The 20,864-nt window shown below is 36.0% G+C and overlaps 1 protein-coding gene across 4 annotated transcripts in view; it reads left to right on the top strand.

The window, feature by feature from the left end:
- Nucleotides 1-20,864, top strand: part of DIAPH3 (diaphanous related formin 3) — a 247,385-nt gene that overhangs the window by 98,966 nt on the left and 127,555 nt on the right. For 3 of the 4 annotated variants that reach the window (XM_040584081.1, XM_040584079.1, XM_040584082.1), the window contains 4 exons: nt 7,432-7,464; nt 10,204-10,299; nt 11,192-11,286; nt 18,202-18,303. In XM_040584081.1, the coding sequence (XP_040440015.1) occupies nt 7,432-7,464; nt 10,204-10,299; nt 11,192-11,286; nt 18,202-18,303 (326 nt within the window). The remainder of the gene's footprint in view (nt 1-7,431; nt 7,465-10,203; nt 10,300-11,191; nt 11,287-18,201; nt 18,304-20,864) is intronic. The other variant, XM_040584080.1, reaches the window with a different exon arrangement.

Below are 20,864 nucleotides of genomic sequence, written 5' to 3'. Positions count from 1 at the left end.
AGTGGTACTTGAATGAGAGTGGTGCTTGTATGAGAAACTGAAGGCAAAAAAGTTGAATTGCTTTATGTTCAGTGCTGACTTTTGGTCTTTGAAACTCAAGGGCTGAAAAACATGTTTTAAATTGAAAGTAAAGATTGTAGTAAATCACTTTTGACAGTGTAGTGAACTAAAGTATAAATGGGAAAAATATTTTTACTTATTCTTGTGAATAAATAATGATAAATACTAACAGTTTGAAAAATTGCACAGTAAGATCTAAAATTAGTTTGTACCTTGGACTTTGGTCTAGGAACAAGTAATTGTCCAACTTTTAAAAGCTATTTCGTGAAGCTGAAAGAGTTTTGGTATCAAGCAAAATAATGAATCGTTCATTAGGAGATTTAAAAAATCATAACTGTTTAACTAGTAGTCTTACTTGTAAACAACAGCAGCATAGTTAGGGAAATACAAATACTGCAGCATATTAATGATATTTAATATACCACATAATATCTATAAGCAACAGAAGCCGCATCTTGGAGTGTCTCTTTCTCATTCACATTTTACTTAAGCTTGTATTTAACATACTTCAGTATGTTTCAAATGCTGTTCTAATTTTTACTGCTTTACGGAGTTAGAGCTAGGGTGTTAAAATTTTCATACTAGTGAATTTTGAACATGGCTAAAGACTTAATAAAAGTGCAGTGCAAAAGTATGATTTACTGCTGCTTATCTGTCTTCAAAGAAAAAAAAAAAAAGTTTGAGTAACACCCCTCTTCTTACTTACAAATGCTGAAGCTTAGAATGATTTCTGTTTGTTCAACAGTTATGTTGCCTCCAAACTGGTCTTTGGCAGGAACACTGTGTTGGAGGTTGAATCCACAACTGCATGGTCAATAGAGGAAGTTTTAGGGTAGGTCGATAAAGTGGACAGTAACAGATTGCTAAGACCAGCTGGTATTCACCCCAGCTTCTATGGGTACTGAAGGATGAAAAGCTGAGATATGACCTGTGCTGTATAAACTGTTATTTGAACTTATGCCAGCATCAGAGGAAAGGAAACAAAGTGAAAAATGTGATGACAGTTTTTAAAAAAGTTTCTGGAGTTTGAGGATTGACAGTTAGCGAAGTTGATATCCACGGTAGATATATTGTAGATAATCGCTAATAGAATTAGTTAACAATTTAATAAATTACTGATACACTGGCAAAATCTTCTCAGTCTCAGTAATGGTTGAAAGCAAATAGGATTTTGGAAACTGTTAGGAAAGAAAAACAAAATAATAATAAGTAAGTGTCACTGTACAAGTTCAAGCTGTGCCCACATCTTGCATACTTTGTGTAGGTTTGTTTCCTCTTGTTAATAAGAGGTATAGTAGAGGTACAGCAAAACTGATCAGGATTATCAAAAGAAGTAAAATAAATCTTTCTTTGTACAATGCATAATTAAGAATGGGAATGCTGTGCTGGAGGACTTCATCAGTGTTTAAAATTTACTAGGTCTTAAAAACAATTACACAAATGCATGGAAGAACAATCTGTTGAGGATTATTACATGAAAAGATTTTGCTCTGGAATTGGACAGCCTCTGAAAGGCAAGTACATGGAGACTTGCAAAGAAGTGTATGCTTGACTTGTGCTTGTACTTTTTCCTGTGCATCTTATTGATCCCTGGAAGAGGTTGACTTTTGATCCAACGGGGCATAGCTGCTCTTATGAAGAGTATTCTGGAGGCAAGCAGTGTAGTTATGATTCTAACTGCTTTTTTAACTGGATCTTGCTCATTATGTTGCCTTGTCCCACTTAATCTGACCCGTGCTGGCTCCTTGTCCAATAGTTTTGTGTGATTCTCTATCTCCTTTCAGATATCGGACCCCAAAAAGTGGAGCTGAACAGTTGTCATTCCATTTCACAGTGTATATAATAAGATTATGGTGCTTCTTGAATCAACTGTCCTTACCTCAGGTGTAACTGCACTTGGGTCTTGTTATTCTGCTTTTGGTAACTTCTGTCAAGTGACGGATCAGCCTTGTAAGGCCGAAGCAGCTAGGTCTTGATGGTAGGAATATATCTTAAAATGGGGAGGTCTGAAAACAATTATTATGTGTTTACAGGAGCTAGACTCTTAACTTAACTGCTGGGAACACCAGTATGTTTTGCTTTTCCCTGTTCAGCAATCTCCATTGTAGTAGAAATTTCAAATAAACCCCTTCCCCCCTTTTTCCTTTCCCCTCCCAGGAAAGTTAGTGAAGTTTTCAATCCTTCCAAGAGTTCTATCAGTCTTAACTTGAAACTTTCAGTTCTAGTAGGGAGCCAAGCAGGTGTTCAGATTGTAACTAAAAAACATTCTTCTGATTTGTATATGCTGTATTTGTGAGAGGGTTTTATATAGTTACTTCTTAAGAAATAGGATTTGAGAGCTGATTTTTTTCCTTCAGAATTTTATCAGCTGCCATTAAAAAACGTGAGAGCTTAATGTCTTTTTTTTTTGTGAATGAACTAACGTTATTTAGAAACTGTTTAGTCAGTATGATAACATGTTTTCAAAATAAAATGAAGATGGTATTTCTGCTTGTCCTGGTTTCAGGTGAATAGAGTTCATTTTCTTCATAATAGCTAGTGCAGTGCCGTGTTTTAGATTTGGTGTGGGAATCCTGTTGTCGGGACTTTTTGGTTTCTCAGACCTTGCCGGCAGGAGGGCTGGAGGGGCCCGAGGAGCTGGGAGGAGACACAGCCAGGACAGCTGAGGCAAACTAGCCAAAGAGGTATTCCATACCATGGGCCATCACATTCAATGTATAAATTGGTGGGGGGGTTGGCTGGGGCTGCTGATTATTGCTTGGGGAATGGCTGGGCATCAGTCAGTGGTTGGTGAGCAGTTCTATAGTGCATCGCTAATTTTTTTTCTTTCCTCCCTTCCCTTTTGATTTCATTCCTCTCCCCATCTCCCTCCTTTTCATTATAACTGCTATTATTATTATTATTATTATTATTATTGTTTTGGTTTTATTGCAATTGTTAAACTGTTCTTATCTCAACCCCTGAGTTTTACATTCCTTTCCAACTTTCCTCCCCATCCCTCTGGGTGAAAGGGGAGTGAGCAGGTGGCTGTGTGGTACTTAGTTACCAGCCAGGGTTAAACCATGACACTGCTTTAGAAAGCTTGGCGATTTAGTTTAGCTACTTGGCTAATTTCCGAAAAGTGTGTGTTCATGGTTATAAAAGAAGACGAAAGGTGTGGAGGCACTACTAATACAAATCTGTGTGCTTATTCACATGCTAGTTCCTGTTGTGTGATTGGTCAGCCTATGCCTGTTATTGCTGTCTTCCTTCAAAGAAGAAACTTATATATACATCTTAATTACCTGTTGCTTTTTTTAAATCTTGGACTGCCTATTCATGTCATGATTGTACAGTATTTTAATGGGCAAGTTGCATGTGCTGGCAATTGTAAAGACTGTAAACTGAAGTACTTATTTTTGTGCATGTAATGTGATGTATATACAGAAAATTAAAGACTTTATTAAATAATATAAGAGGTGCTATGTGCTAAAACTATCTGAAAAGATGTTCCAGATTTTTTGTTTTTATTTTTTACAGTGCTATTAAGAAAAATTATCAGTATATTATGCTTATTTTTGAGAGTTGGGGAATGATTATATTTACATTATATATGCTTCAGTTGGGTTTTTTTATGCAGATGATGTAATCCTACAAGTTTAATGGGATGGGTATTTTGTGGTAAGATGAAATACTTAAAAAATAGGCTGATTTGTAGAGAAGCTTTGTGTGAAAGTATCTATAAAGTCAGTCTTTGAATGTATTTAATAACTGAATATAGAGGCATATTCTTCTGAATTACCTTGCATTAGTCTGTTGGAGATAAAATGCCTGATTACATTTGTACCTTTGCTGTTATCAGTGATGCCAGTTCCTATGTAACCTGGAGAAATGTTGTGGTAAAATCTTCCATTTTGAATGAGTTACCATGACGCATGAATTTGAGTTATCATAACGCATGACTGAGTGATTATGCTGTATACATGAATTGTGCCAATTCAACAGTACCATTTTCAATATAGGAGCAACAGTGCACGTGTGCATGACTGAACACGTTTGAGGGAGGTAAGAAGTGACAATCTCTTACAAACTGCTCAGAAAACTTGGGAAATACTCACTGTTGCAGCAACTACCATTCCAAAGATAGGAGTTACCAATGAACAGAAATTGTCAAAAAGGAGAGGCCTGAATAAACAGCAACTTAGGATACATTGGCAACTTTCCATTATGTTTTCCACGTAAGTGTTTTAGTGAGCATGAAGAATAGCAAGTACCCATACTTTCTAGGAGTTTGCAATGAAACTTAATGTAAAGTAATGGAAACATTTTTATTTTCAAAGCTGACAGTTAAAACTGTGAAACATTATTTATATTCCTATCATAGTTAATAGCTTCTTCATACTGATTTTTCAAGTTTTGGATATGTGTAGATGTAAAATAAGATGGAGTGTGAAAGCTTTTTCATAGTACTTGAAACATAGTCTGTACCCCATTAAAGGGCTGGGTTGGATTATTAGGGGCAATGAACAGTCCCTGAGGCTAACATTTGTGTTGCTACAACCTTAGGTTGCTCTGTTTGGAAAGAGCATTCACCAGCTTCCTGGCCTCTCAGCATTCAGGCATTCTTCTTACTGATGTGGGCTGTGCCCAGTGTCCTCATTTGTACTTGTTTTTATTAAAAAAAACCAACAGGTGTTTTCAACAACATTGTAGAATGACTTGGATCTAGTTTAGAATTTCTTTGCTGTTTTGAAGCAGATTGTCACAAATAACTGCTGGTGAGCCCTGCAACTCAGTGTGGAATTTGCAAGTGGAGTTGATTGATTGCACCTGTGTAGTATCAGTCTAGGAAATAGGCTTGCCGGTGTCCTTTTTCGGAGGGTAAACTTTTTGTTGCTTTGTTGCATGTCATATTGCTGAATGGTAGTTGTAGAGCAAAACCCCATGTATTCCTTGTCAGACCTCTGATTTCAACAGTGGTGAGGCGACACCTGCAGCACTGCATCCAGCTTGAGGCTCCCCAGTAAGAGAGAGACATGGACATCCTGGGGAAGGTCCAACAAAGGGTTACAAAGATGATGAAGGGACTGGAGCGTATCTCCTACGAGGAAAGGCTGAGAGAGTTGGGACTGTTTAACATGGAGAAGAGAAGGTTCAGGAGGATCTTACCAATTTATATAAATACCTGAAGGAAAGATGCAAAGAAAATGGAGCCAGGCACTTTTCAGTGGTGCCTAGTGACAGACAAGAGGCAGTGGGCAGAAACTGGAGCACAGGAGGTTCCTCCTGAACATGACAAAACACATTTTTTTACTGTCATGGTGACTGAGCACTGGCACAGGTTGCCTGCAGAGGTTGTGGATTCCCCTTCCATCCTTGGAGATATTAAAAAGCTGCCTTAACACAGTCCTGGGCACCTGCCAGGTGACCTCCAGAGGTCCCTTCCAACCTCAGTAGTTCTGTGATTTATAGGAAATTATTCCACATTTTTGCTCTGAACAATTAAGAACTTTTTCAGCATTTTCTATTTGGCTACCACCTCATTTGCTGTTAAAGATCTCTTTGATTCCAGATAACTTTCTGGAGATAAAGAATGCATGTCTTTCACTTGAATATCCTACATTATGAGGTACAAGCTATCATTTACTTCTAAGAATTAGACTTCTAAAGAAAGGAGGTAGGCATCTGCTTTCATAACAAGATTAGGTACAGGTGTATCCTTTGAACCCGTGACCCCAGCCTTGCTCTTTCATTTTTCAGTGAAGACAGACTGCAAGATGACTATTGTCTTAGCTAAGAGGGTAGGAGAGGTGCAAGGTCTTGTATAATTTTCTATACAGTCTGTTACATAGTGATACAATAACTTTACTGGGTGTTCTTTAGATTTCTGTGTGATGGAGTTTTCAAGTTTCATCTGAACTAGGAATTCAGGCTTTTTAAAACAAAAATTTACACCTTCAAGTTCCTTTTGAAGCCTGTATTTCAAGGGTGTTCTGTTTTTATTTAGAATGATAATGTATTTTAGAAGATTTTTTTTTCTTTGCATACAGATGCACAGACATGATTTTTCTTACAACAAAGATAATGGGTAGCAGGTTATATCAAGTACTTCAAGACCTGTGGCAGAAATGGGAATGTGTATAGCAATTCATGAATGTAGATTATTTCAGTGGCACCTACCAAGAATGTAATTGTTTCAGAGATCTGCAGAGTAGCTACATAGGTTTCAATCCATATTTTTATGAAATGCTATTCTGTAGGCTTCCAACTGTGATGTCGTATTTGTAAAACAGTCCTGTCACCACTTCCTTCAGGACTCTTAATTTCAGTCAGGTCGTCACCACAGATGGAAGTAGTTGACTACAGTTGAATATGTGTATGGACACGTTTGATGAGACAATAAAAGCAATCTTTCCAGTAGCTGAAACTTCTTTTTGAGGTATTTGTCCATCTGTGCACTGACAACCACATCTGTTAATTTTGGAGTCGTGTCCATAAGGATGTGGCATCATGGAGATAAGAGGAACTGTGAACGATGGGAGATTAATTCTATGTGTTTCAAAGTGCTCTAACGCTTTGTTTCCCAGCCTGAGAGGGCAGAGCAGTTGGAGCACAAGGTGAGGCACTACTGACTAAAAATTATCTGCTTCAGATGCTGGGGCCATGGGTATGCCCCCCGGTGCAATAGATGTGGCATATAGGCAGAACTTGAAAGGATGTGTCATTCTTGATACGTAACATTCCTTTTTAGTTGTATAATGCCTGAAATAAGATGTAATTTTGAGAAAGTTAATGGTTTATTATGATGGTCCAACTTCTGGTGCCGTGAGAGCTGTTTGTGCATTTTTGAGATGCCTTGGTTTAATTCTTCTCTTGTTAGTACAACATCATCTTACATCTATTTCCCTCAGTAGTCACCTCTTTTGTGCAACAGCTGCCCACTTTCACTAGGCTGCTTTCTCTTTTTCCAGTGTAAGCAGAAGTTTCCCATTTTCTATCTTCTGTATATTTTCCTCCTTGCTCCAGTGCCCTCCCCAGATAAAAATCCAATTCCTTATTTTCTTTGATTTCCAGTTAGTCTAGATATTTACTTCCCCGGTTCAGATCTTTGTATGAATTTGTTTGCTTTCTTTCACCCCCAGTGCACTACTTCCCCTTTTTTTCTTGTTGGTAATAGAAAACAGTTTTCTCTTTTCTTTGTGTTTTTTTTGGTTGTTGTTGTCATGTCCATCCCCCTGTCCCCCACCCCCCTTCTAAGTTAATAAGCTAATGAAGTAAAAATTTCTAGAGGCACTAGGAGGTATCACAGTTTTCATTGGAAAGTGCAACTTTTCCGATAGGGAAGACAAATAATATATATGCTCTACTTCTTATTGCTGCCAACTACATAAGGATGTGACCTGAATTCTCCCGAAGAAGTATCACGTAAGTTTGCAGTAATTTAGTTTGTTGTGCAGTTTTATCACTCTGCATACAATCCCTGCACGACTGCCTGAAGTATATATGTTCTGTGCTTATACATTTTTCTTCAGGATTGTGATGTCTTAAGTATTGCTGTAACATTGTGTGTAACCCCATCCTCAATGAAAATTCCAGAGGGAATTAGCTAGTTCATCTGCAGCTTTTTTTTTTTTTTTTTTCCCTTGATTTGAAAGTTGGGAGTTAAAATAGTGCATGATTTGCTATTTTTTTCTTTTTTTATGTTTGTATATCTGTGTATTATCTCTGTTAGAAGACTTGTAATAAATAAACATTGCTTTCTAGTGCTGGAAAAGCAAACATATTTGTATTTTTTTCTACTTCACCCCTGTTAGTATCCAGTTCAAGGCTGTCAGGGCAAGTTTAAGTAAATTAATATATTCAGATCATTTAACTCTTTTTGGTTGTGACTATTAAGGAAATTGTTTTGTTTCCTGTAAAATGATGATTTGCAGAGTTCCAAGATAGCTGTAAAATATTACTGTATTTTCATTATGATTCAGATGAGTAAGACATAAAGACAGCATGGAGTCTGTGCTACAGAGATGTCCAGGTCTTCAAATGGAATCTGCGTTTTTAGCATTCATAAGATAGGCAACTCAAAGTGATGCTTTTAAGAATCACTGTTTTCAGCATGTAGCTGTTAAGAAATGTCAGAGGTCAGTTAAGGTGTGTAACTGCAGGAGAGAACATTTGTGTGATCCTGAGATCCATAGCCCCTGACATGCCCTTCTGGGTTCAGCAAGGCCTCTTCCTAAAGCATAACCAGAAAAAAGTGAAGCTTTAGTGGTAACCTCCTTTTGATCCGGTAGCTCAAATGTCTTTCTGTTCCTTTTGAACAGGGTACTGAGTTCTCACGTGGGTGGTTAAAACCTACTTCTTTTGCTTTCATGTGCATAGTGAGCAGAATGTCATTTTTCCAGGGACACGAAAATGCTAACCTTTCTGTTAAATCTGTGCTAAAAGAAATTCAAGGCCAACTGATTGTTGTGGGTAGGGTGAGGAGAAAGGCAAAAGAGGAGGGTTGTGGCTCTGTAACCTATTTGCTGGGAACCTGCCTATCAGTCCTTCTTCCAAGGTCTGCTTTATGTGTTAGCTCAGTAATTCCACTTTTCATAATACTAGGTTCTTTTCCGCATAGTAACGTGTCCTCAAGAGGAGCATTATGTTGCCTAGCAAGGGTAGAGTATTAAAACTGATTTAGAAGGTGATTCAAATTTGTGTTTCCGCCAACTCAGAAAGGACTAGAATCTGGTTCCTTCAGTCTCTATGTGAGGTCTTTAAGTTCTTATCTGTGGTACTATCCTAAACAACAAAGCTCAAAGACTTCAAGAGGTCATTTAGTCTGTGTCCTAATCCTAGGCAAAATTTATTGCGCTTAGAAAAACACTTTTTGAGAATGACATAGCTCTCAAAAGATCTCTCTTAAAATTTAGAGATGTAATTTCAGTTTAGGGAAATCCTCTTGATAGTTCATGTTACATCTAGTTTTGTCAAGTGAGCTAGCAATTTTAATCCTATGTCGTCTTTACAATACGTCTCATCTATATCCAACTCCTGAAGTCAGTAGCATATGTTTGTTACAACATATTTTCTGCTCCCAGATAACTTGAAGGATGTATAACTTAATTTGGAACAATCTTACTGTAAAAGCTTGGAAACTAATTTAATTTGTGAAATATTATACAGAATTAGATAATAGTAATACATTGAGTGAATAATGTTTGACAGTGCAGATTTATGCTGGGGAGAAAGAAAGAAAAGGGAAAAAAGGAAGAAGATAAAAAGGACAATCAGATTGGATTTAAGGAAAGATTTGGGGGGTTTTGGTCTTGTTTGTTTGCATAGTAATTGCAATGATTCCTACGAATACATTACCAAGCCTATGCTGTTAGTTTAAGTGAAATTTGTATGACAATGTGTGAACTATGCGAAAATAATTCAACTTACATAATACATTCCTATTCATATGAATTATTTTCTGAAAACAAAGAATAAGCTAAAATTTCCAGCCATGTTAATGTATGTTTATACAATCGCTTCATTTTTGTGGTATTTTATAATAAGGTGATTACATCATAAATTTAAAATTACATCTTTTTTTGGAAGAGATAAGGAAAATAGTTATATATTCATTTATATTCTTAGATGAAGAACCAACCCAAAATTTAAGCATTTTTAATGAGCCAGTTATCTTTAATAATTTTGGTGCATATATTTAGACAGAAGTGGTCACAAAAACGCTTACATTTTGGGTTGGTTCTTTATTGCTCAGTGTGGAGACATACTGAAATATCTTCTTTAAGATTTGTTATTATTAAAATCCAGTTCAGGATGCTCACCTGGCCGGGGTGACTGAGATATGTTTCATGGTATTTTAACTATGTCTTTTATGACCTTAGGCCATTTGTACAATTAACGTCAGCATCTTCACTCAGTTTCTCTCTATATACAAAAAATAATCCTGTTCTAGAAGGCTAACATGCTGACAAATTTCACTGAAGAGCAAAAATACTGAGAATGCAAAGAAGATGCAAAACCTCTGTTGTTTTTTTTTGTCTGTATGTTCTGATACTTTTTTTGTAAATTGACTACACTTCATAGCAAATATCTTTTCTGAATTCATTAGTGTTTTCTGTTGATACTAATGGTTAACAATGAGTGTATTTATGTTTACTTTGACAGTGAAAAAAGAGGATGAGGATTTGGAAGAAAAGAAATCCATTAAGAAACGAATCAAAGAATTGAAAGTTCTGGACCCAAAGATTGCACAGAATCTGTGTAAGTAGTTTCTGATTTTATGGCAAAGTAATGTTCCATAAAAATTTCTTTCTTGTCCAACTGTCTGGTTAGCACTTTTTGTTTAAAATGTGAGGATTTGTGCGTATTTGTGTTAAGCCCAAATATGTGAGTTAATACAACTGAAACATGTTTTAAAAGACCCAGAAAAGAGTTAATTATCCCCTGACATTATTCTCGTATGTATATATTGAAGTACAAGCGTACGGCTTTATAACTATTTATCTATTTATATTTTCAAAATATACATCAAGCAATGCTTCCTGTCCCCTGCCCCTGGCAAGAAAGACAATAATGTCTACAAGATATCTGGCCATCTCTTGTATACTTTATAGAAAGAAGGCAATACACAGTAATGTGCAGTAATATGCAAATTATGATGCTAACGTTTTGGCAGAGAGGAGTGCTGTAAAGAATAGGTTCCTAAATTGTGGCAGAGATAAAATAAGAAAAGTTTGTATTACAGTGAATGAATAAACACTGTTTATAAGAGTATTTTGGTTTTTAACTGTTTGTATGGTTTTGGCTGCTAATGGTGCTTTTTTAAGAGAAAGCTCTGGCAAGACCATTGAAGAAAAAAGTGTAATTGTCACCTCAACACAAAATACTATAACAGCAGGGATTATCCTGCAAAGTAGACTTGTCACTGGCTGCTTATGGAGGTCTTCCGTGATGCTGGATGTTGTGCATAACAAATGGATGAAGGCCAAAATTGTAAAACAGTAATTAAAAATACATTTTAAATTGTTATCTCTTATCTGTATTAACTTGCATACTGTTTGTTAACCTGTACATGCTATAGCCTGTTTAATTGGTGTTTTGTGAGAGAGTTGTCACCTTGCTTTCTTCATTATGTATTAAATCTTTGTTTTAGCAATTTTCCTTGGCTCTTTCCGAGTGCCTTATGAGGAAATCAAGATGATGATATTGGAAGTAGACGAAACACAGCTGTCAGAGTCCATGATTCAGGTAAGGAAAATGACACTTCAAATCTGAATATTTCAGGGTAAGCTTCTCATTAAATAGAAACCTGTAGTTAAAAAGCCTCCTTGTGGTGACGCAAGTAGAGACGGACTCAAAACCACTATTAGCTGACTGGCTGGGTTCAGACAAAATGGACCTTTATTATTTTTACATATTGCTTATATATCTTAGATAGTACCAGGTGGCAGGCGCTGATAGGCTTTCTGTCGTCTTCTTGCTTGCTGTTGCCATTACATCTGTATGCTTCGGTTTTAAGTTCCGGGTTTTCACACCCTGTTTACATACTTGACATTTTTGTGGCTGTCTTAAAGGTACACGACTAAGTCTTCAAGGTCGACTAAGTCTTCAAGGTCAACTAACTCATCTGCAGATCCGCTGCAGACCCCCACGCCTCCTAACATAAACTTTTGGCTAATCATTGCAAGAAGCTTTTTTTCCTGTGAACTGTAGGGGATTTTTATATTTGTAACGCTATTTTTTTAATGAAAGGAAGTGAATTTAGATTCTCTGTTTTCTGCATTCATATTGTCCACATCTAAATTGAGGTTTTTGTTTGGTATATAATTGAACAGCATATGATACTCTGTTTCTTCCCTAGTTGCTATTTTTCTCTTTAATTTGTTTCTATCTCTATCTCATCTGCACAAATCTGTTATTCTTGTTAAAAACTAGATGGCAAAAGGTTTGGTGTTTGGTTTGGTTTTGGTTTTGTTGGCTTTTTTTTGTATTTTTTTTTCCCCTGTCCTGTTAGAGTTGGTATGATCCAGGATCTTGCCTTAGGGCTTCCACAGTGACCACTTGTCTTCTCTGGGGTTGATTTGGATGATGTTTTCCCTTTCTGTATTATTTTATTCAAAGCACAAAATCATTATGGTTCTGTGTGGAGACGAAAGAAACTGAAAGTTCCTTTTGTTGTTCTATGTACAGTGTTATTTAAGGGTTGTTCAGTTGAAGAATGTCATAAAATAATTTAAATACAAATACTTCATTATAGAACCGTGGAAAAAAATAATTTGGAAGGGATGTCTGGAGGTCACGTGATCCAAGCCCCTGCTTAAAGCCAGGTCAACTAGACCAGGTTGCTCAGGGCCTTTTCCCATTAAATTTTTAATATCTCCAAGGCTGGAGGCTCCGCAGCCTTTATGGGCACCTTTTCCAGTGTTGAACTACCCTCATGGTGAAAACTTTTTTTTTCTTGTTTATCTAATGGGAACTTTCATTGTGACCTTGGCCTTCTGTTGCACACCTACAAGAGGAACCTAATTGCATCTTCTCTGTACCCTCCGGTTGGGTACCTGAACACCACATTAAGTTCCCCTGACACTTCTTTTCTTACAGTTCAACAAACCCACTTCTCTTCTCCTCACCTTGCCTGTTGTGTGCCGTGTTCCCCAGTCATCTTGGTGGGCATCCATTAGATTTTTAAAGTTATGCCTTTAGACTAAGATTGTCTGTCTTTTGGACAGGACTCCTACATGTTGTGATGAATATCAAGTTATTGCTGTTGTGGCTTATAAATGTCAATTTAAAATAATTAATATCAATCTACTAGTAATGTGTCCTAGCTTTCAATTACAGAGAATTTAGGTAGTCAGTCTCTACAGTTTACCTGGAAGTGTGGTAGAGACATGGATACTAGTCTCTACTCAAACATGCAAGAAAGGTAAATTTAGATTTTTTAGAAACATATGCTTTTTGCAGGAATGTTGATTAGTGAAGAAAGAAATACAGGTAATAGTGAGGCACAGAATCAGTTCTAACCCTATGGCTCTTTGAGATTCATATGTATGACTTGTACTGCAACATGTAGCAATTTGTAATCAGAGGTCAAAATGAGGCAACTTTATATTTGTGCGCTTAGCTTGCAAAATAAATTTCCAACATATTGCAATGTCAAAATAAGGTCCAGCTGAGGAGGCTATGCAATGCTCCTGTTCTTCCCACAAAAGGGAAGTTTAAAAGATCTTTAAACATTGAGCTAATTGGACTTGACTTTCCTTTCTTCATTGAAGAATGAGATGTTTTCTCTTAAACAATGTTTGAAGTAACAAACATGAGCTGTCATCTCCAGTGATGGTATATATAATCATTATATAATTCTCTGTATTTTGTTCAAAGATGCCGTTAATATTGGCACTGAAACTATTACTTTGAGGTTATTAGCATGAACAGAGTGACTTACACCTCTAAGCTGTTTGTTTATTCTAGTTTGCACTTACATCACTTTTTCAAGGTTTTTTTCATGCTCAGAAGAAGTATGATTTGTATCTTTATTTTATTTTATTTGGAATAGTAGTAGAAATTCTCTAAAATAGCATGAAAAGCTGAGAGATGGAATATGCTATGTTGTTATGTGGCATAGTAGTTCATATAGTCCATGCTTGCTCTGAGACTCTTTCCCATGCTATTTGACTTCAGCAATGTTTTTCAGTTGTGAAAATTTAGCTTTTTAATGAAATTAGGTCCTCAACAATATCATGAAGCAGCCTGTATATACTAAATAAATATTATATATCAAAATTATGGAAAAATGGCATCTTGATAATTTTTATACATACTAATTAAATAAGGTAATACATTATTTTTTTTTGCATCTAGGCGCCAGGGAAAAGCATCATCAAACTGTTAATAGGTAGCTAATTAATGGCATACTTTTATGTGAACATTTGGCAAATATGCTATCAGTTGCAGTAAGTTAGGAAGAAAACCTTTACTTTCATTGAGAATTGTTTACTACTTTTTCCTCCTTTTTACTAATGTGGACTATTATTTCCATTTCAATGGTATATAACTTGGGATAAAGAATGTCTAATTTCCTGTGTATTTAAAACAGCTAACACAACCTAACCCCATTTTATTCTCTATGTAATTGGCATGGTTATCAATATTAAGAAATACTTCTTTGACACTATGCTGATAACCTTGTGGCTCTTTTAATTGGTATTAACAGTAGAGTAAATTGAAAGTCAGTGCATCCAGTAACATCTCTATATAGTTTTTGGCATCAGAATTGAGTCTTAAATATTTTTGACAGCATTTGAGTCTTCTTGTGTTGCTTTTGGAAGGGACTGAACGATTTTACTTAAGAAAAGGGTAAGAAAAGTTTAACAGCCAAATGTGAGGTGAGGAATAATGTCCTACAAGAGGACAGTGATGTCAGCAGCTACTTTGATTGAGTGAAGGTCAGCGTAATAGAATACAAGTAAAAATGCTCACAGTATCCTGTATGAGCACAGTCATAGGTATAACAAGGCATACTCTTAAAAGGATGGCACGTCCCACGTATTGGGGATTTTTAAGGCATATAAATGATTCAAGAGTATAGATTGCATTTTTTTGACAAATGATTGAATACTTGCAAGCCTAAATCAAATGGAAAATTCAGTAGAACTTAGGCTCCAGATTTACTTTGCAAATTGGGATCTAGTCATTTTTATCAAATGATTTCATCCAAGTTTCTTGTTTCTGGGTAAAAAAACCCTGTAATAACTTTGAAAAGGGGACCATCTGAGTTTAAACTCAAAAAAGCATTTAAGACACCCATCTTCCTTTGGAAGTGGTAATTTGCTTCAAAAAATTGATAACTACCTTCACATATGCCTAGGTTACTAAATAAATTTAATTATCCAGTTATATGTCTCTTTCTGCCTTTAAAAACCTTCACAAGTACGGGTGATGGCCACCCTATGAAAATGTGGTGCTGTGTTTCTTGATTCTGAGAAGAACAAAAGCATGCGCAGGTTTGCAAGCATATGACTATTTTTATTTATTTATGTAAGATACTTTAGATAGTATGCTACTCCTCCTTTCCAGAAATGTATTGCTTTCATCAATTTTGTGTAGCTTTAAATATTGCTCAGTGTGTCTTAATGTCACAGTTTCTGAAGTTGGAAAATTATTCTTAATCCTACTCTTTTTATGCTTAAGAAATAAAATACATTCTCTGCCTCTCCTCCATCTCCCTCACTCCCTGCTTTTCCCTCTCTTCCTGCCCCTGCCCCGTTAGAAATTAAATCTAGTTCTGAAAGATGTAAAAACTCCAGAAGTCATATAATCCAGATGATCATTGACTAATTATTGGAATGTTTCTTAGTCAAAATTCTTTCTCATACTTGATCTCTGATATTCAAAATATGTTTCATCTCTAGCAGTTCAAAAACTTTATCTGAACACCATAAAGCTGGCTTTGATATCAGCGGCTTCTTAATTTGTTTGTTGTTTTTTAATTTTTTTCCTGACACTCAGTATTGAAAACATTCATACAGCACTTGACTATTTCTCTTTTTTGAAAGTTTTGTGGGCAGTTTTTCTGTATGTGAAAATTATTTTACTATCAAACAACATTTTAATCTCAGTAAAGTTTAAGAAAATGTAGTATATTATAGAGGTGGTTATATGGATGTTGTATATCAAGACGATAAATAAGTGGGTTATAAATTTCTAATTTAAAATATATCTTTTTATGCTTTGTACCCTTTCATTTTTGCTCAGTGTTATTGATTTAGTGCTGGACATCTTCATTCATAATTAACAAATGTAGTCTTTTTTACAAAAATATTTTCCAAATGTAATTAAGTTAAGGATATATATGACTACTGTAATAAATCTTTCATGTTGGAAGTCAGTCTGGCCATGTCCAAATGAAGCTCCATAAAATTTATGTTTATTTTTTTTTAAGAATCATCGTTCGCACATTTTTAATAGTTCTCCCTTTTCCCTACCAAAATCCTTATCAGAGCACAGACACTGTATTGAAGCAGTCTACTCTTTAGCTATAACTTACTCTTTATTTGGTTTATTTAGACTTTTGCTCATAAGTCTATCTTTTCTTATTGCCTGACTTAACTTTTGTGATAAACTACTTGATCCTTTGGATATGACAAAATACTGTAAAACAAATGACTTATCATAGTCCTGAGAATCAAAGTAGGGTTTCAGTTCTTAAAATAGTAGCTAGTTTTGCACTAAAACAAAACAGTGATAAAGGATTGTCTAGGTCTTTTTATCCTCTAGAAAGAAAAGGTTTGATAAATGCTAAACTATCATAAAATGACAATTGTTAAAACAGCTAAAAGACTTGAGTTATAAAAAATTAAAAGTAGCAGTATTAAAACAAAACATTCAAGCTGCTTTTAAAAACTTTAACACTTTGGGTACGTCTGTTCTTTAGTTACAAATCTAGTATTTTAACTCTGTAACAAGAGGAATATCTATACTGCAATCCAAGGGTGCTATTGCAACTTCAATAAACACATGGAGTTGGCTTTGAATTAGCTAATACAGCTTCTGAAGATAGTATAGAGCCATTGGGTTGACCACCAGTTTAAGGATATTTTTGGGGTACTAGTTGGAGTTCAACTCTTCCTTCTTAAATTAGGGAAGTATGTTAAGCAAAGTGTGGCTATGACTTTTCATCTCTCTGGCCCTGGAGGGAAAATCAGTATGTCCTAACTGGCTGAATTTCCTGTAGAAGAGGAAATTAGGAACTATTGTGGTTAAAATCAAGGTTTTTTTAAGACTTTCAGATGGAGATCCTGTTCGCTACCATAAGTAAATTCTTTTTTGTGGATTGTATATCACTAAAGCTATTTATTTGAAGAATAATAAAACAGATTTTGCCTTAATTGTCGATCTCTGCCTTTTCCATCAAGTAATGGGGAAGTGATGGAGTTAATCTTTCTGATAATTTCTTGAAATGTTGTACTAGATGGTGAGATAGCTGTGTTTGCTAGATCTTACTCATTGACAGAAGTATTGAATCTTTATTTCAGTTGAGAAAAGTGATCTTCCCAGTAGACCAGGGAGTGTTTTAAGAAAGAACACACTCTCTCATTCCCTTTACTATGATGGAGGCTTAGCTACTGAGTAACCAGGAACACAAGTCATAATCTGAGAAAGAAAGCAGGCTAGGGGGACCCCAACTATTATCTAGTAGTTATAGTAGTTGTCTTGGGAAGGGACAGAACTGAGCTACTGACTCAAATTATATACCATAATTAAATATTTGAGAAGCTCTCTACTTCTAGAACCTCAGAATAGCCATTTTTAGTCAACCTAGCTGATTGTAATTACAGTGGGAATTAGGGGCCTAAATTTAAGTGTCTATACATAAACATAGGTGTTAAAGTGTTCAGGAACCTCCAGGGAGTCTGAGGATTCTTCAGCTGATCAGATGGAAGTAGCATGTTTAGATTCCCTTACCTGTGTTCACAAGGCATTCACTTGTATAAATGTTCAGGCTCCCCCTGGACTCCTGAATTCGGCTGAAGCTGAGTCCCACCTCTGAATTCCTACTTCTGGCAAGTTTTCAGGCTAAGTAGTGTGTAATGGGTTAAAGCTGTTGTTTTGAAATACTAGAAAATAAATTATCAATTTTCAAAATACTTTTTGTCTAGCACTAATAATTCTTGCCATCCTATAGATGGATATGTTACACTTGAAATACTTGTTCTATTTGCTTCTTAGTGTTCTGTTTGCATAGTTCCTATCAAGCGTGTTCCAAATAAATTATCAATTTTCAAAATACTTTTTGTCTAGCACTAATAATTCTTGCCATCCTATAGATGGATATGTTACACTTGAAATACTTGTTCTATTTGCTTCTTAGTGTTCTGTTTGCATAGTTCCTATCAAGCGTGTTCCTTCTTTAAAAATAATGTTTAAAAGAAGACTACAGTAATGTTTGTAGAATCAGCAAAAGATGCTCGCTAGCAGTATGGACTCACTTTTTACGCTCTCAGTTATGTTAATTTGTGTGTTGCCCATTTACATTCTGTCTTCAGGGAGGAGTGTTGTCTTTGGAGTATATGGTAATGATGTATATGTAATACCATTTGGCTACAATAATACAAGCAACATAGAATCTGAGCTTTTTTTAATCTATTTTATTTTTCTTGATAGAATTTGATAAAACATCTTCCTGGACATGAACAATTGAATGCATTGTCCAAGTTCAAGAGCGAGTATAATAATTTGTCTGAGCCAGAGCAGTTTGGAGTTGTGGTGAGTTCTGTTTTGTTATCACTTTTTTATTGTCCATTCCTGAAATACAGTTCTGATATAATATTAAAGAAACAATACCAGCTGCTCCTTCAAAGATGTGAGGAGGTTCCAGACTGGCAGAAGAGTACAAGTGCTGCCTTTTAGTTGACTTTTAGTTGACATATCCATGGATGTAGAAAGCCTGATTGTTGGAATATGATTGTTGGGATTATTTGGGATTCTCTTTGTCCAAAGAAGTAATTTAATTTTTTTGTAAAAAAAAAAAAAAAAAAAATCAGTAGTATTTTCTGTGGCAAAGTTTCACTGGGAGATACAGAGCTATTTTTGAATTTCCACAACTAAAATAGTTTGGCTTTACTTTTGTTTGCATTAATAAGTCTTAACTTTTCAGTGATGTTTACTACACTAATGTTTTTCTTTCTATTCTCCACGTATATTAGAAGAAAATACTGTAGTTATCATCATGTTAACATATTCTGTCTCATTTCTCCTATGTTTTTATAGTACATTTTGTCAAAGGTACTTGTAATCTTTTTTTCCATTCCCAGAAGGAAGATGCATTTATAATATCTCCCAGGTTGAATTAACAAAGGAAGACTGGGAGAGAGAAAAGAAAATGCTGCTAGTTCAGTGTTGGCAGTTGATGCTTTTTGTGGAAATACAGTTTGGAAATGATTTCTATATAGCTCATAATTAATAATTTTTAATTATTTAATCCAAACACAGAATAAGGCTATTTCTTTTTTTGAGTGCACATATCTATATAAAGTCTTTGATTTCTTTCTTATCCACTCCTAGCATTTCAAGCTAAGATGGTCATTCTTAGCTTCATCTCGCAGGATTTACCTGGGAGAGAATAAATCTTTTAGTTATCTGTGGGCTTCAGGAGAGGGAGTATTGTGTCTTTGTAACAGTAGGCACTTGCTGTTGGTAATTACCTGTGTGGGTATCAAATAGCTGTACTTAACTACCGGAAAAGCTGGAGTGCATGTATGGGATATAAGAGCAGCAATCCCTATTATGAATCAACTTAAGAATCGTAGAATCATTTGGGTTGGAAATGACCTGTGAGATCAAGTCCAACCATTAACCCAGGACTGCTAAGTCCGTCACTAAACCATGTCGCTAAGCACCGCATGTAGGTGTTTTTTTAATACATCCAGGAATGGTGATTCCATCACCTTCCCGGATTGCCTGTTCCAATGCTTGACCACCCTTTCAGTGAAGAAGTTTTTCCTAATATCCAATCTAAACCTCCCCTGGTGCAACTTGAGGCCATTTACTCTTGTCCTATTGCTTGTTATCTGTGAGAAGAGACCCCATCTACTTACAACTTCCTTTTAGGTAGTTTTAGAGAGCACTCAGATCACCCCTGAGTCTCTTGTTGTCCAGGCTAAACAACCCCAGTTCCCTCAGCTGCTCTTCATAAGACTTGTGTGCTAGATCCTTCACTGCCCTTCTCTGGACATGCTCCAGCACCTCTGCATCCCTCTTGAAGTGAGGGGCTCAAAGCTGAGCACAGTATTCATGGTGCGGCCTCACCAGTGGCGAGTCCAGAGGCACAATTGCTTCCCTTGTCCTGCTGGCCATGCTGTTTCAGATACAAGCCAGGTTGCTGTTTGGCCACCTCAGTGCACCACTGGCTAATGTTCAGCCAGCTGTCAACCAAGACCCCCTGGTCCTTTTCTTCTGCCAGGCAGCTTTCCAACCACTCCACCCCAAGCCTGTAGCATTGCATGGGGTTGTTGTGACCCACGTGCAGGACCTGGCACTTCTCCATGTTGAACCTCATACAGCTGGCCTCGGCCCATCAATGCAGCCTGTCCAGATCCCCCTGCAGAAGGTTGGTCTCGTTGAGAAACACCAATGCATTGAATTGGTGCTGGTTACAGATGTGACATAGGCAGTTGTCTTTGAATATAGGTACTTGTAAACCAATGCTAGTTCTGAAGTGATGCTTTTTCTGAAAGATGTTGACCCTGTTCATTTTCCATCCATCTTAACAAGAATGACAGATATTATACATATAATGTAATGTTGATTTCTATGTTTTTGGGAGTCTTCTAACTACAGTTTGGAAGCCAGAAAAAAATTAGGAACACCACCACGGTTTTTAATACTTTTATTTATTTTCCAAGGTTTTCATATATAGTTGCCAAATTATCAATTTCTCTTGGTCCAAATGTCTTAGTTACAAAAGGTAATGAAATATTTTGGTTTTAATTTCTTGTTGAGATTATATCACATATTCAAGGGATCTATTTATAGTTCATCCCAATCTTAACCTTACTTTATATGATTAAATTATCACCACTCTGAAAAGGTTGTTGAATAAAATCCTTAGAAGTGAAGTATTCTCTGTCAAAAAAAAAAACTAATCAGAATATTTGTTGTTTTATGAGATGTGAAACTAATGCTTTCAGAACTTCTGTTGCTTGCAAAGAACAACAAAGGTCTAAAATGAGAGAAATTATTACCTTTTCACTTGTTTTGATGTATGTGTTTCCTCAATTCAGCAAATAAAAGTAATTTCACAAAGGTAGGTTTCACACTGGCAAGTT

This window comes from Falco naumanni, chromosome 2 (assembly GCF_017639655.2).
Source record: "Falco naumanni isolate bFalNau1 chromosome 2, bFalNau1.pat, whole genome shotgun sequence".
Lineage (NCBI taxonomy): Eukaryota > Metazoa > Chordata > Aves > Falconiformes > Falconidae > Falco > Falco naumanni.
The sequence above is the reverse complement of the archived record's forward strand: the minus strand, read 5'-3'. Positions and strand labels throughout refer to the sequence as shown.